The sequence below is a fragment of the Terrapene carolina genome, unplaced genomic scaffold (assembly GCF_002925995.2).
Source record: "Terrapene carolina triunguis isolate 2854851 unplaced genomic scaffold, T_m_triunguis-2.0 Scaffold69, whole genome shotgun sequence".
NCBI lineage: Eukaryota > Metazoa > Chordata > Testudines > Emydidae > Terrapene > Terrapene triunguis.
Window position 1 is genome coordinate 22397589 of NW_020664420.1, and position 16961 is coordinate 22414549.

At 42.1% G+C, this 16961-nt stretch overlaps 1 protein-coding gene across 1 annotated transcript in view; it reads left to right on the top strand.

Annotated features, from left to right (window-relative positions):
* GHR (growth hormone receptor) overlaps nucleotides 1-16961 on the top strand; it is a 182440-nt gene that overhangs the window by 68814 nt on the left and 96665 nt on the right. Inside the window, exon 2 of the mRNA XM_024203131.3 lies at nucleotides 12684-12764. Within this exon, the coding sequence (XP_024058899.2) occupies nucleotides 12695-12764 (70 nt within the window). The 5' untranslated portion in view covers nucleotides 12684-12694. The remainder of the gene's footprint in view (nucleotides 1-12683; nucleotides 12765-16961) is intronic.

Sequence of the window (16961 nt, forward strand, 5' to 3'; positions counted from 1 at the left end):
AGCCCCTTTCCAGCACACGCACAAGTAGAGACACACCCAACTGTAGAATCACACAGAGTCTGCAATCAGCTCTCTGTGGGAGGACTCGGCTAGGAGAATGGCCAGCACTCCTGTGTACACACCTCTGGAGTGTAAACCCAAAATTATATTGTCTTACGCTGTATAGAAATCCATATAGCGTAAGCTCATGAAATTCGCCCCCTTCAGTGTGAAATGCGCAAACTGGGTTTTTGTATAACAAGAAATAAGTTTATTAACTACAGAAGGTAAATTTTAGGTGATTATAAGGGATAGCAAACAGAGAAAAGCAGATTACTGAGCAAATAAAACAAAACATGCAAACTAGGCTTAATACACTAAAGTATTAAACTAAATTACTATAGTAATTTCCCACCCTAAATGTTGTTTTAGGCAGGTTGCAGAGTTTCTGCAGCTCAAAGTTCGTTATTTCCCTTCATAGGCTACACCCCTGTCTCAGCCTGGACTCAGACCCTGCCTTTCCCCAGCTTAGTTCCTTTGTCTCTTCGGGTGCTTTCAGCAGTCTTCCTTCTTGGGCCGGGAGGCAATGGAGAAGAGCCCTGATGGACTAACTTCCCAGCCTTAAGTAGGATTTACATGAGGCAGGAATCCTTTGTTTCCAGTGGAAAAATACCAGCAGTGTCCAAGGTGGTATTCCGTACTAGGTGACATCATCACATGACCCTGCAATGTCAAAGCAATATCCCAGGAAGCTTCTCAGGAAGGTGGGAGATTAGTATTTTCAAAGTTCTATTGTCCTTCTTAAATGGCCCATTCAGGCTGATTGTGTACTGTTTTTAACTACATGGGGGGGAGGGGGGAATGAAGCAAAATCTGTGGAATTGGGGTTCTGCTAAACCTAAATTTCTTAAAGCCAAATAATGTAGCCCTTAATTTAGCAAAACTGTCCCTGGAGACATTGAGGCTCCATATAGGACAATAGAATATGCCCTCAGCAATCAGTTAAGCCTGAATATATTAGTACACAAAAAACCTCAACAAAAATTGTATGTGGACTGTTTTGAAACAGAAGTACCATTTTCTTGAGATTAATGATTACCAAAAACTGACTGTTTCAGACTTCTGTGGCAGGTAACCTGTTACATCAAATCCTCTATGGCAGTGGCACATTGTGACGGGTTGGATCACAGAAACCCCCTTGGGAGCTGCCACCTGATGTGCAAAGACTACCTCTGCTCCTGTTTTCCCTGTCAGCTCAGGACTCCAGCACCCTGTCTTGCTGAGCTAGACACTCCCGTCTGCTCCAACACAGACCCAGGGTCTGAATAGCAAATGGCCAAAGGCATTTCTACCAGCCATTACTGTTTGAGAGGTCCAGATGGACCCTATTGTTATGCATTGTTTGACAATCTGCTGGCAGCCTTGCTTGGTGGAGGGTGATGATATGGTGCAAATTACTATTTCAAAACGCTTTCCTCTTCCCACCAACATGACTTCTATATTGTCCAGGTTCAATTTATGCCAGCTGTGCTCCAGCCATTCACAGCAAGTCTACACTACAAAATTAATTGAATCTGTTTTACATGTGTGAAAAAAACACACCCCTAATTGACATAAGTTTCACCGACAAGTGCCGGTGTGGACAGAGCTATGTCGGCGGGAGACACTCTCCTGCTGATCTAGCTACTGCCCCTAGTTGGGGATGGTTTAATTATGTCGACGGGACAGCTCTCTCCCATCGGCATAGAGTGGCAACATGGGAGACCTTACAGCGGTGCAGCTGCAGCCGTACAGCTGTGCTGCTGTAAGGTATGTAAAGTAAGACATAGCCTCAATTTCACTGTGTTTTAAGACCCAAGATCAATTAGCGTCATCACGAATGTTGCTTATTGTGACTGTAATTAAACGCAAAATTGAATCATGTTTATATGTAAAGTGTCATACGTATCTTGGGAGCATATGAAATAACTGTTAATGTCTTCCGAACAGTAAGGATATCTTTGTATCTAATGCAATAAGGTCTCTTTAAAAACACAACCATGAATGCCTCTATATGTATTATTTGCCCCTTGACCTTTTTCTTGCAACCTCAAACTTGTGTGAACTGTTTTTTTAAAGGGGGGGGGGTGAGGGGATGGGGAGCAGTCATACTGTTTTTCCAAAACCACAAGGTAGAATCAAGTAACTGGGATGCCCCTTGCAGTTGGTCATGTATGGAATGAGAAGAGAGTCCATGTATGATTACATAAGTAAGACTAATAGCCTTGTGGTTAAACTGCAATCCTAACTATTCAGTAATGTGGTATAAACGTGTTGATTAAGTGCAGGAGAGCCAGTTACGCAGAGCATTTTGCTGCTTGATTCACATCAAAGCAGAGTTACCAAATATTTCAGCATCAACACAAGGTCAATGCGGTGGGGGTGGCTTTTAAAATCTGAAAAGAAAATGTTGATGTATAACCCATCTCAACCTTCACAGTCTGATCATAAATCATGCCATGTGTCTAATTTGGTACTTCATAGTGCAAACGCTACCAGGCATAGCGCATACTACCATGAGTAGTCCTAATGAAGTCAATGGGATTATGTGCAGTAGTAAATGGTAAACCTGGTAGTTAAGTGTGAAAAGGATCAGGCTGTTAACTTGTAAATTCCTCAGGGCAAAAATCTTGTAATTATGTCTGTAAAGCGCAACAAAAAATAGAAATATACAGACACATGGTTTCCCACTTTAATACTCAAAGCAGGTGAATCTGCTCCAGAAGTTTTACGCCTCCTTTAGCTTAGAATATAGTGCTGTGAATTTCCTGTAGATGGGGGTGATGACATCGATCCATCCAGCTCAGCATCAGTTTGGCAGCCACTCTGTCTCCCCATCAAGAGACCCTTCTATTTAGAACACACGAAGTACAGTGTTGGTGCCATGGTTTTATGGGTTGATAGCTGCACTTCTTCCATCTTTCATGACTGAAGATAAAGGTTGTGATACAGAGTTACTAATGCACTGATCTTTGGTGTTTCAGTGGTGATTGATGTGCCATTTCACATCTGCCATTGCTCCTTAATTACACTGGTTGAAGACTAATAAACGTACAGAAGATACAGCTCAGTGTTAATATTTGAAAAAGCAACTAGATAGAAGACTAGCTAATGGTTAGCAATATCAAAATTGCTAATCATTTTGGATTATATAGGTGGTTGTAATTATTTTTCTTCACTGTGCTACAGCTGTATTCCATGATCTTGAGGTCTCCAATAGTTCAGTCCTTGTCTCACTGAGAGCTTTGTTGTGAGAATTCAAAAGCTGCTACTTATTTCTAGTACACATTTATATAAAATATCAAATCAGATTCTCATCCTTAGTTGACATAAATCTGTTTAACTCTATTGACTTCAGTGGTGCTGTGCCAATTTACACCACCTAAGGACCTGGCCCATTATCTTTCCTGTATGGCTATGTATTAAGTAATACAACTCTTGAATGCAAGAGTTACTGCTAAGTAATTTTCTGTCGCTTGCATCTTCAGATTTGCAAGGTGTGAAGCTGCAAGGCAGTGGATAATCAGCCCATGATTCCGTACATAAGGGGTCTGGCTTTATAACTGGTAGTGCCAATAAACTCTTTAATGACGGTCTAATGCTTGCCTAAAATATTTCTTCTGTATGCTATATGGGATATGGGGCTTGTTTACACACCCAAATTGCACCAGTTTGACTTTCAATTGCTTTAAAAAACAATTTAATTGAACCATTGCAAATTCCTGTGTGGACACACATCAGTTTAAATCAGGCTTACTCAGGTTAGTAAATTACAGGTGCAGGCTTAACCAATAAATATCGAGACACACAGTTGCATTGGTTTAACTAAATCAGTTTAACGCCACACTTTCTATTAAACCTGTGCAACCTTGTAGTACAGGCCATAGAAAATATAGGAGAGTGGGGTGTGGGATGAAAAGGTTTTATTTGGTACTTGTTTCTGATAACGAATATAATTCTCTGATGACTTTGCCACTTACGAGTAATGTGGTCTTCCCAAACTCATGCCAATAAAACCCTTACCATCCTGTATTTTATCTAATACTTAAGTCAATAACTTTTGCTTAATACTATGTCAATTCTTCTTATGCAGACTTTAATCTGATTAGTAGCATGTGAAAGAATTTAGCATGAGTTTAGTGTTTATAACGCATTTTGTTTCATGTTAATCCACCATTAAGCAGTTCGATTAGTCCACATAAATTCCAGCTTCCTGAACTTTATTTTATGGCCTCTGAAAGGTGCTGGCACTAGAGAAAATAAATTCAGTATAGCTAGTTAAAATGAACCACCTAATGACACCCCTCCCTCCATCTCATTTACTTAAGGTTCACTGAAACAGTCCAGGTGTTGATTTGAAGATAAACCTCTACCCCGATATAACACGACCCAATATAACACGGGTTCGCATATAGTGCGGTAACCCCGGGGCTCCGGCAGTGGGGCTCGGGCGGCGATTTAAAGGGCCCGGGGCTCCGGCTGCTGCGGGGAGCCCTGGGCCCTTTAAATTACCGCTGGAGCCCTGCCACCGGTACCCCAGGGCTCTGGCAGCGGGGCCCCAGCTGCACTTTAAAGGGCTTGGAGCTCTGGCCGCTGTGGGGAGCCCCCCGGGCCCTTTAAATCACCGTCGGAGCCCTGCCACCACTACCCTGGGGCTCCGGCAGAGGGGCTCGGGTGGCGATTTAAAGAGGCTGGGGCTCCCCACGGCCGGAGCACTGGGCTCTTTAATTCACCACTGGAGCCCACCTGCTGCTACCCTGATATAACGGGGTTTCACCAATAACGCGGTAGGGATTTTTGGCTCCTGAGGACCGCGTTATATCGGAGTAGAGGTGTAGTACTTTTAAAAAATCATGTGGTAGTTTCAAAAACACAGCCTGATCCCACTGAGTTAAATGAGAGTTTCATCACCCTTCATATTTAACCTTTTAAATTTCACTTACACTAATTGTTGTATCCTTAGCTATATCTGTTGTGCATGTCAAGCTTGGAAAAGTTTGAGACATCATATGCTGACTTCATAGTGGGTGCAAATCCAGTCTTCCATTATCCTGATCCCACACTGTTCTCCAAAAAGTGCTTCCATGCTTGTTAGTTTCCTGCAATACTTAAATACCATAGTGATCAACATTAAAAAGGCTTAAGACTGAACATTGGCCATAGCAGTAGAAGTAGCTTCCTCTAAGGTTCCGGTCAAATGGAGCACTGAAACAAATGCATAACTTTAAGTATGTGAGTAGCCCTATAAGTCGCAACTTATGTTTAAGCGCATACTTAAGTACATTGCTGGATGGGAGTCTAATTCTGCTTTTGTTACTGTTACATAATTTTGTGTCCGTAAGGTAATTTTGCTTGTGTTCCCATTTCTGTGTTGTGTTCCTAGGACTTTGTCCTACAAAGGTGCTGAGCACTCTGGTTCCAATCAAGTGGAATATTTAGGCATGTGCTTCACTTTAAACATGAGTGGGACTGCTTGCATGCCTAAAGTCAGGAATTGTACAAAACATTTTACAAATACATTCGAAGCAAGAGGAAGACCAGGGACAGGGTAGGCCCATTACTTAATGAGGGGAGAAAAGCAATAACAGAAAATGCGAAAATGGCAGAAGTGCTAAATGACTCTTTTTTTGTTTGTTTTCACCAAAAGGGTTAGTAGCGATTGGACATCTAACATAGTGAATGCCAGTGAAAGTGAGCTAGGATCTGAGGCTAAAATAGGGAAAGAACAAGAACGATGCAGAGCAGAGCGGATTTTCGACATCTGACTCAGATGTCACCAGCAGAAGGTTGATTTTCTTTTTTGGTGGTTTGGGTTCTGTAGTTTCCGCATCGGAGTGTTGCTCTTTTAGACATCTTGAAAGCATTGTCCACACCTCGTCCCTCTTAGATTTTGGAAGGCACTTCAGATTCTTAAACTTTGGGTCGAGTGCTGTATCTATCCTTAGAAATCTCACATTGGTACTTTCTTTGCGTTTTGTCAAATCTGCTGTGAAAATGTTCTTAAAATGAACATGTGCTGGGTAATCATCCGAGACTGCTATAACATGAAATATATGGCAGAATGCAGGTAAAACAGAACAGGAGACCTACAGTTCTCCCCCAAGGGGTTCAGTTACAAATTTAATTAACACATTTTTTTAACAAGAATCATCAGCATGGAAGCATGTCCTCTGGAATGGTGGCCGAAGCATGAAGGGGCATACCAATGTTTAGCATATCTGGCGCACAAATATCTTTCAATACTGGCTACAAAAGTATTGTTCCATTTAATCTGAAAGTGAGTAAATAAGAAGCGGGCAGCGTTATCTCCCATAAATGTAAACAAACTTGTTTGTCTTAGTGATTGACTGAACAAGAAGTAGGACTGAGTGGATTTGTAGGCTCTAAAGTTTTACATTGTTTTGTTTTTGAGTGCAGCTATGTAACAAAAAAAATCTACATTTGTAAGTTGCACTTTCATGATAGAGATTGCACTACAGTACCTGTATGACATGAATTGAAAATACTATTTCTTTTATCATTTTTACAGTGCATAGATTTGTAATAAAAAATAATATAAAGTGAGCACTGTACACTTTGTATTCTGTGTTGTAATTGAAATCAATATATTTGAAAATGTAGAAAAACATCCAAAAATATTTAATACATTTCAGTTGGTATTCTATTATTGGTTAACAGTGCGATTAAAATTGCAATGAATCGCGATTCTTTTTTTTTTTAGTTAATCGCGTGAGTTAACTACAATTGACAGCCCTAGTCATAATGAATTATTTTAAACAAAAAGCTAAGCAGCTGCTAAATGTTCCAGATGCATGTAGGTGGAATACATCTGCTCTGCTGTCAAGTGTACAGTACCATGACAGTTAGTGGATGACAGAAGGCAAAGCATAAAGCTTGGAAAAAGCTTTCTGCTTCTGTGTCAAATGAATACCCAGAACAGGCCCCTGCATCCATCCTTACAATTTAGCATTCTTCTGCAGGGAGAAGCCTCCTATCTTGCTACCCTTTAATCAGTCTTTAGTACTGCTCAGTTGACCTGTTTCTCCCGGTCTTCTGTTGAAGTGGGGACATCAAATTAAGTATTTGATGTATCCATCCATGAAAGAAAGATTTGCTCCTGGTCAAATTACTGAAGGCATATAGTGTGAATGGTGATATTTTATCAGCTAAATTAGGACCAGCTGAGGTCTATGGGGTTTGATCTTGAAGTGAGGCTTTCCAGTAGTTCAGGTCAGTGACTCTCAAACTTTCCAGACTACAGTACCCCGGCAGCAGTCTGATTTATCTTGCGTACCCCTCACTTAAAAACTACTTGCTTACAAAATCAGACATAAAATACAAAAATGTCACAGCATGCTATTACTGAAAAATTACTTACTTTCTCACTTTTATCATATAGTTATAAAATAAGTCAATTGGAATATAATTTTTGTACTTGCATTTCAGTGTATAGTATATAGAGCAATATAAACAAGTCTGTATGAAATTTTAGTTTGTACTGACTTCTCTAGTGCTTTTCATGTAGCCTATTTTAAAACTAGGCAAATATCTAGATGAGTCAGTGTACCCTCTGGAAGACCCCTGCATACTCCCAAGGGTACGTGTACACTTGGTTGAGAACCACTGGTTTAGGCCCTAAACTTGAGGTGGGGAGTTAAATTATACAAAATCTAATCTGAACAGAAATTTTTACATGGATGTAATTTTTTTCCAGTTTCAATAATTAAAGCTGTTAGTAATAGTTGAGAACCTCTTTTATCAGAGCTGATTTAACTCATTTGAATCTCTTCCTTATTATGTTAGAACTCTGATTAATGAAAAAAAGCCTTTATTTCACGGTTCAGTTTACTGGTAGGTTGTGTTTTGTGATAATCCCAAAATATGGGCTAAACCAGATATAAAATACTGCAGTATTTTATGAGACTTGCTCAGAATTGCATTCTGGGTTCTTCTGGTTGATGTCACTGGGTGGGTTGGTTGGTTGTTTGCAAGGCACAATTTCTAATTCACAGAATTATTTCTCATTCTTTAGTGTAATGGATTATCACTTGCAATATGTGTACTGTAGCTTTTTAATACAAATGCAAAGTTATTTTTGTCCTTTAATTCAATTGGGTACATAATGCTGAAAAAGCTTCTGTTAAAACAGCCATTCATTCAGGCATTGTTGGTTAGTAAATCCAGACTTCAGTGTTTGGGAGTGATGTAACTGTTTGGGTCTGTGACCATTTTAATTTTTGTAGATTTGAAGGGCTGTAACTCATTCTAACTGGAGAATTGTTCTTTCTTGTTGGCATTCTGTGGAGCAAGGGTGAGCAGGCAAAATGCCTTCACCAAGTACATTGGGCAGAATCTGTATTTCATTATGCAAGAATAGAAATGAGACTGACTTTGCTATCACAAGTCTTGCCATGAGGTAATTTGTGAGGAATGTATAAATACTCTTCAAGAATTAGGCTACGTCTTCACTACCCGCCGATCCGGCGGGTAGCAATCGGTTTATCGGGGATCGACTTACCGCGTCTCGTGAGGACGCGGTAAAATCGATCCCTGATCGCTCTGCCGTCGACTCCGGAAATCCACCTCGACAAGAGGCGGCAGCGGAGTCGGCGGCAGCGCGGCAGCGGTCGGCTTTCCCCCGTCCTCACCACCAGGTAAGCCAACCTAAAATACGCAACTTCAGCTACGGTATTCACGTAGCTGAAGTTGCGTATCTTAGGTCGGAACACCGCTGTAGTGTAGACCTAGCCTTACACAGAGCTTTTCCCTGGCAAAACATTGCAAGGCTATATATTTAAACTCAGTAATAAATCTCCTCCTTCTCCCATAAATGTTACATATATCTTAAATGCAGCATAGCTCTGTGCTGTAAAGCCCCTGATGTTGCATGTATTTTTCCCCTACACTCATAATCTCTGGTAATGGAGGTATTTGTGTGCGTTTATCTTTACTTGTACGTTTTCTATGCCTTTCTCCTTGCCTGTCATTGCCTAGCAGCACAGAGAAAACTAAACCTTCCTCCCCAAATCAGTTCTACACTCTTAATAATAATTTTGTTGTTTAGCTTATGGCAAATAAGCTATGTATAAATTTTCAGGAACCAAGAACTTAATAGGGTAGGCTCACTACACTGAAGCTGACTGCAGTAGAAATGACCTTCTGTTTTAAGTTTGGAGAGCTGATGCTAGTAGCAAAGGCAAAAAGCTTTTTGTGCTAGCCAGAGGTCAGTATATTCAGGACAAAATAGCTTTCTGAAGTCCTTTTCCCTTTGTCTTATGAGGTTCCAGGGACTCTCCAGGTTCAGAGGTCTGACTCTAGAATAACATTCTTGTTAACAGGGTGTTGAGATGTTATATCTGGCCGGTACAGAACAGTGTTACAAACCATGCTGTAAGCTAACAACTGTGCTAGGTTTCTTGTCTCTAGCATGGTTTTGTGTACTGATTTCTAGTCTGGGTCACCCCTGCCTACACTGACAGCATTAGCATCCGACTAGCAGAAGTCCAGTTTAAATCTCTTTGTGGCTATCATCATTCCAGCACTGGTATAGAAGGCCCAGAAAGAGAAATTCTTTCTTTCCCTTTTTATAGCTCCTGGCTCCCTTTCTCTGTTGGCGCAATTAGCCCCAGCTGACCCATATGAACATTGCCTGGTGGCAGGGGTTCTTGGCACTCACTGTAGTGAGGACAGTCAGCTATTGTAACTTTTCTTGCTGGTTTTAACCCTCTCCCCCATGCCCACTGCAGGGCAGAGTTTATACACCTTACCACACAGCTTTCCCCAAGATACTGTGCATTGCAGTTGTTGGTTTTTTTTTTGATCTGCTAGGCAATAGGAGCCTTCACAGTGGAATTTGTCTTCTCCTACGCTTAATGGCATGTGGTGGAAGGAACCATTACTGGACTATGTAAAGGGTTGGTTTTTCTGAAGCTGGGGGTAGGAAAGCAGTTTAAGAAACCATCTCTTACTAAACTAGTGTTCCAGCCCCTGAACAATGCTGTCCTTGTGGGAATCAAATTGTGAGACAGCCATCAGCGTCGCAGTCTGCTGTCACTTCTAGATATTCCTGTGGGGATTTCTGCTAAGCAATGGCTCTGTCTAATGAGAGGGCAGCTGCCATTTCACAGGAACGGTTTCTCCTGAGAACGATCTTCTGTTCCAGGAACAGTTTCATGGTGTGTGTTTTGTTTTTTACTTCAGCTCTTAGAACAGATCTCTCCTCTCCTTCCCCTCTGAGATCATTCTCAAGCTGTCAATGCCAGAAGTGTGGCAGCATATCACTGTTTGTAGCCTCTCTTCGACCTTCCAGGATAGTTCTCCTGGGGGGGCGGTTACCAAGCCCCCTTTGGTGCTGCAGGTGTGCGCTGTGGACACGAGTGAGGAGCTCAGTCCCTGTTGCCTTCAGAACTAGAATTCCTTTTAGTAAAGGACCTTGGGTTGCTATTGGCTATCACACCACCTTCAAGGAGGATCATCTCCCATCATACCTTCCCTCTGACACACCTCTGAGACACACGAAGGCAGGCTACAGACATGCATAAGAGAACAAGTTGGTAGGAATCTGAAGTAGAGCTCTGTGTAAGCGCGAAAGTGTGTCTTTCTCACCAACAGAAATTGGTCCAATAAAAAATACTGTCTCACCCACCTTGACTGACTAAATTCAAACATTCAAAGTGTGCAATAGAGGGATTTCCATCCTGTTTAAAATTCAGATCACAAAACAGCCCTAATGATGAAGCTGATAAAGTGACTCCATAATGAATGTCTCCAGTAGTCCACAGAGCTGGGATGCACAGTTTGTTCTCTGGAGTCCCATACCATAGGACACAATGCTGGTCCTGGAGCATTAGATCAGCCTTGGCATTTGTTTGGGAGTTGAACCCCTTATTTAAGAAAGTCTTTAGTAATATCCCTAAAAACACAGGGTATCTATCTTACGGACTTATATGGCCCCATCACCGTAGTGTCTGAGCACATCACAGTCCTTAATGCTTTTATCGTCACACCACCTCTGAAGTCGGGCAGCGCTATTATCCCTATCTTACAGAGAACTGAGGCACAGAGACAATAAGTAACTTGCTTGAGATCACATAGGAACTCAGGTCTTCCAAGTCCCACATTGGCACCATAACTGCAGGACCAGCCTTCTTCTCTATTTTATTAGGTATGGTTATGCATAGGTTCTAATGCTAGAAGGGACCATTGTGATCATCTGGCCTGACCTCCTGTATAACACAGGCCATAGAACTTCTGCAAGTAATTCCTAGAGCAGATCTTTTAGAAAAAAAATCCAATATTGATTTAAAAATTGCCAGTGATAGAGAATTCACCACGGCCCTTGGTAAATTGTTCCAATGGGGTTAATTGCTTTCACGGTTAAAAATATACACTTTCTTTCCAGTCTGAATTTGTCTAGTTTCAATTTGCTGCCATTGAATCGTGTTACACCTTTCTCTGCTAGACTGAGCCCATTTTCAAATATTTGTTCCCTTTGTGGGTACTTAGACTGTAACCAAGTCATCCCTGAACCTTCTCTTTGTTACACTTAAGAAGCCCAATCTAATTAGTTTATTACTATAAGCCAGTGATTCTCAACCTATTTTTCATTGTGGACCGCATATGTGACCCACAATGTGCTATAAAAACATCAAGGAGTCTGGTGGCACCTTAAAGACTAACAATGTGCTATGTGGACCGCATCCAATAATACCTCTATGGCTCAGTTGCTAGTAGGGCTTTGTGGTGGTCTCATTCCTTGTAAGGACAAGTGTTTTAAAGTTACATAGTCAAGTCACTAGGTTAATACCTGTGAGCCTCTGAGCATGCTCAGTGTGAATTAAATATTACCAGAGGCTTAAGCAGTCTCAGTCTGAGCTGGTTGCTCAGAAATTTGTTAGCAAGTGCTGTGTCTCCTCTCCATCCAGTCTGCCTCATGAATGTTTCAACAGTGTGTTCCCTGTAAGTGCAGCAAGACCCACAGATTGTATTTTTCTCACTTGTTCTTGACCTCACTGCTCTATGGCCCTGAGGATGTCACATGGGCCAAAGCTCTGTGCCAATTGGGCTGCAGATTGAGAACCACCACTATAAGCTTTGTTTTCAAATCCTCTAATCATTTCCCTGGCTCTTCTTTGAACCCTCTTCAATTTATCTTAACTGTTTTTCTGGTGATGCTAACAATATGGTAGGCAACATAGCACTGGAAGTCCACTAAGGTAAAGTGGACTTCCAGCAGAACTTTTGAGAAATGTGAACTACTGCATATGAAACAAAATCTCTTCCCCTTTAAAAATGTGTTACTAACACCTCTTATTTTCAGAGGGAATACAAAATAATCCTTTCATTTCATTCTCAAAAGGCTGTGTGGGGAAAATGTGGTGAAGGAGCATTCCTGGAATATAGGCCAAGGCCAGAAAATCCCTCATTGCCCTCAGTATTTATTAAACGAGCAGTCCTCTGGAAGTAGTATTTACTGTCTGTCATAGAGAGTAATATAATGTAGGACTTTGAGGCAATAAAATGTATTATAACATGCTTCCTTCATAAACTTTTGCTTTAACTCCATTCAGAAATTAAATAAACTAGATGATACATTAAACTGCATTTAAATGTAATGAGACGAGTTCATAAAGAATCTGATTGTACTGTCTCTTTTATGATTGCAGAACCCAGAGGTATGGATCTTCGGCAGCTGTTGCTTATTCTGGCACTGGTTTGTGCAAATGATTCTCTTTCTACAAGCGAAGGTGAGTTACTGAGTTTAAACATCTTTTGGCCATTGTTGGTGACGTCTGAGTTCTTTGGTCTCTGCAAAGTGTGTGCACTGCAGATTTTCTGAAAAAGAAAATGTAGCTGTTATCTTTAAGGCCATAGATGAGTTTGACAAAGTGCTACAGCATAAAAGGAGTGGTGAATTTAACATACAGCCAACGGCTCATGGCACTGGATGAGATGGAAGTGTGATCAGTGTTTGTTTGATATCTACACATCCAAAGAGAAAATTACAAGTCAGTCTAAAGCAAATTGTGCTGCTTGCAACTCAGGTTGGGAAACTAACTGAAACTTCCTGGCGATATGTTCAGTTGCTGATTTAAGATTTAATGATTTAATAATCTCCACTTGTCTGAGATCAGGGCAGAGCTCTTTTAGTCTTATTTATCCTGATTCTTGAAATGCCACCCTGTGCTGAGAGCACCTCTCTGGTACAGAGATTATAAAAGAATTCTATGTTTTTTCAAAAGGAGTTCATTTTAATTTCATGATGCACTTAATGTTAAAATGGCTAGAAGTAAGGAGGAAGCATTTTCACGAGGCAGATGTCAAGTTTAAAGCCAGCACCATACGAGCAAGCTGTACAAGAAATTCCAGTAGGGGAAACTACTGAGAATGGAGTAAAATCAGTATAAAAGGTCTGAAAGAGGACGCAGGACTGTTGATATTGTTAACATCAACAGGCCAGACCACTCATTAAGTCAGGTTCCATACTTTTATTTGAGCTGATCAGTAGCAATGAAATATGATATAATTACCCTACTGCCATCTAGATCTACTGTAAAATTCTCTTGAGCATATTTCTGACTCTTGCTGGTCAGGAAGCTTTCATTTTTCTTTAGCACTGGGTTGGTTGATTTTAATTTTGTTTGGAGTTCTTCATTGCTTGTTTTGTTCAGGTCTGGTTGCTCTGTTTTGTATTTTTTACATTTGGTAGGCTGAGGCCAGCCAGCAATGGAAGCAGCAGTGCTACTGTCACAAATAGTGGAAGAAAACTTTTTACTTCTTTTGTAATTTAAAGCACTAAATTGCTATAGATATACTATAGAAGTTAGTAAAATAATGAAGGTGGAAGGATAGCATCAGGGTTTCTTTTTAATCTGTACTGTATCTTATCAACTTTAAAGTGAAATTCACTTATTTATAGAGAGCCAGCACAAGTCTCTATTAAATACTGTTATGTAGGGTTACCATACGTCCGGTTTTTCCCGGACATGTCCGGCTTTTTGGTAATCAAACCCCCGTCCGGGGGGAACTGCCAAAAAGCCGAACGTGTCCGGGAAAAATACCACCGGCTGGGCACTTCCCCTCCTGCGGCTGCTGTGCTCCCTACCTTGACTCTTCTGCTCTGTTTAAAGCCGAGCTGCCCGAGCGCTACCAGCTTCGGGCAGCCTCCATGCTTCCGGACCCTGAGCCACCGGCCGGGCACTTCCCCTCTGGGGGCGCAGGGTCCGGAGGCATGGGGGCTGCCCAAAGCTCGAGCGCTACCAGCTTCACGGTTTGCCGGGCAGCCTCCAGACCCTGTGCCCCCCAGCTGGGCGCTTCCCCTCCCGGGCTCCAGCTGCACTGGGGAAGCGCCTGCCGGGGGCGCAGGGTCTAGGGACTGCCTGGCAAACCATGAAGCTGGTAGCGCTCGGGCAGCCCTTTTCGCGTGGCTGGGAGGGAGGAGGGGGAATGCGGGGCGCTCAGGGGAGGGGGCGGAGTTAGGGCGGGGACTTTGGGGAAGGGGCGGAGTTGGGGCAGGGCCGGGAAAGGGTATATGGTATTAAATTACCATTTAAATATGGTAACCCTACTGTTACGAAGGCTTGAAGTGGTGCCTAGCCCGTGGGCTGGCCTCCTGCACAGAGTAAATTTCACCCTTATATAGCATCTGTTACCAAAGAATGCAGGTGCTATTGAAAACTATTTAATTTTTTAGCATTCAGTGATGATGTAAGTTATTTCCTGGGCTTTCCCCCATTTTCTGTTTGCATGGATCAAACTTTTACAGTCCATTGAGTCTGCTTACCCAAGAGATCCTTTGAAAATGAATGTTCATATGTAAGAAACGTAGGTCAGTCTGATAGTCGCTGATGTGTTTATTTTGCTACCCAAAATGGGCTGGAACCACTTTTTCTTTTTTTATGTCCTGTTCCATCATGTGATACAGTCAAAAGAAAAGGCTCTTTATGACAAGCAACTTGGTGGATATGACAAGCAACTTGGTGGATAAAACTATGTCCTAAAACCTGTTTTCCTTTGGGTGCCACTTACAACATGCAGCTGTACTAACAGTAGCAAAATCTCCAAGCTGCTTCTTGGTCTGGGCAAAACCCTAAGTTTGGGAAATCTTTTTTTATTTTATTTTTCTTGGTGGACTATTAAGCAATGTAATGAGTATTGGTAATTCCTTTCTAAAGGCCGAACTGTACAACCAAAGTTAAAACGTCCCAGGTTTTACTCCACTCCCCCTCATTGTCTAGATTTCACAATGGCGTAATTAAGAGGCCATTTGAAATGCTATAAAACTCACTCATTTAGACACCATGGGTGCAGGAACAGATTGATGTCTTCCTCTCTCTTGGTTTATGGGTTTAAGAGGGTTCTTAGCTCTTCTGGGAGTTGAGATGTGGACTAGCTGCACTGAGAGTTTTTCTGCAAATCCGTGTGCTGCATTCTAAACCAGAGAGGCTCATTTTAGACTGTGGAATGTGCTGATCAAACAGATTCTCCCCTCAACCTGCTTTGTGAATTAAAGCACTTAAGGAGCAAAATCCATTTCTTTTGGTAAAAATGCCAGTCTCTTTGCCATCTGAAAGTCATGAAATATGCACAACATAAGTAGAATTTAAGTCCTATTTTGAGGGCTAGAATGGGCTTAAGTGATGATTAGACCTTGGGCAGGCTTTCTTCCCAGGGATGCATTTCACATGTCAAACATATGCCAGCACTTCTGAATTACAGTAGAGCTGGGCAGAATGACAAGCAAAACAAACAGAAGGATACTGTACTCTGCTGTTCTACTGCTGCTGTTTGTGATCTGTAGCTGTCAGCCAAAAGGTGATGGTAAAGTATAATGTCTGAAATATGTTGTCATTCATTGCAAAATGATGGCATCCTGTTACAATGTGTTCAGAATAGAAAGCTAATACAAAAGTGCCTGAGGAACATAAACTGCAAGACAAGGAAAAGTTTGTGAATGTGAGTGGGTGCCTTTTTGTGAGTGTGGTTGTTAAAAACCAGCAAACATTTATTTAGATAGCAAGATGCTATGTAAATGAATTGTGCCTATTTCCCCCCTGATCCTGCAATCTGCTCCACAGGGGTAGACCCGTATGCCCATCCCCATGAAGTCCCATTTGAAATCAGTGGGGCTCCACACAGGTGCAAGGAGGGGTCTGCCCACTTCTTGGGACCATGAGAGCTTGTTTCTGTACTGCAATGGAAACCCAGGGCTAGCAGAAATTGAGTTAGCAGACCCTGGGTTTGTTAACCTAGGGATTGAGCAATTACACTGATGTGTAACCCCAGCATAGGAATTATTGAACCCTGCATCCCAACCTGGGGCTCTAGCGTCTACATTGCTTTATGCAGACCCGAGTTCAACCATCCATGTCCAGACTCGCTAGAGCCCTCCCAAAATGTGGCTGCTCTAGCCCTTTGTGATGCAGTGTGGGAAATCTTACCTGTTCACCAAACTTGGCCAGAGGACAAAAAGAAAGTTGGCCCATGGGATTGTGGGATACTTTTGGTGGACTCCCAGAGCACGAGTCCAGGAGGGCTGCATCTACACCACAGGGCTTGAACCCTGGGTCCCAGCTTGGCTCGGACTCGTCACACATGTGTGGTCCTGGAAAAGCGGTATAAGATAGCAAGCACCATTGTCTCTTGTTGAAGTCAGTAGGAGCTGTGGGGGCACAGCACCTCACAGGATTGGTGCCACGTGAACTGAGAGTGTTTGTACCTACAGGCAATAATAATTGATTTCAGATGTACCGTAGTGCCTACTACTTGCTAGGCATATTCCAGGTACTCAAAAAGGATAGTCCCTGTGCTGAGGATCTTACAATCTAGAGACAAATAAACAGAGGGTGGGGGAAGCAGAACCACAGTAGGCAATTAAGGCATGTTCCATGTGTGAGGGAGCCTAAAATGAACTCACAATGGGAGCTGCGGAGCTGGCACTCGGA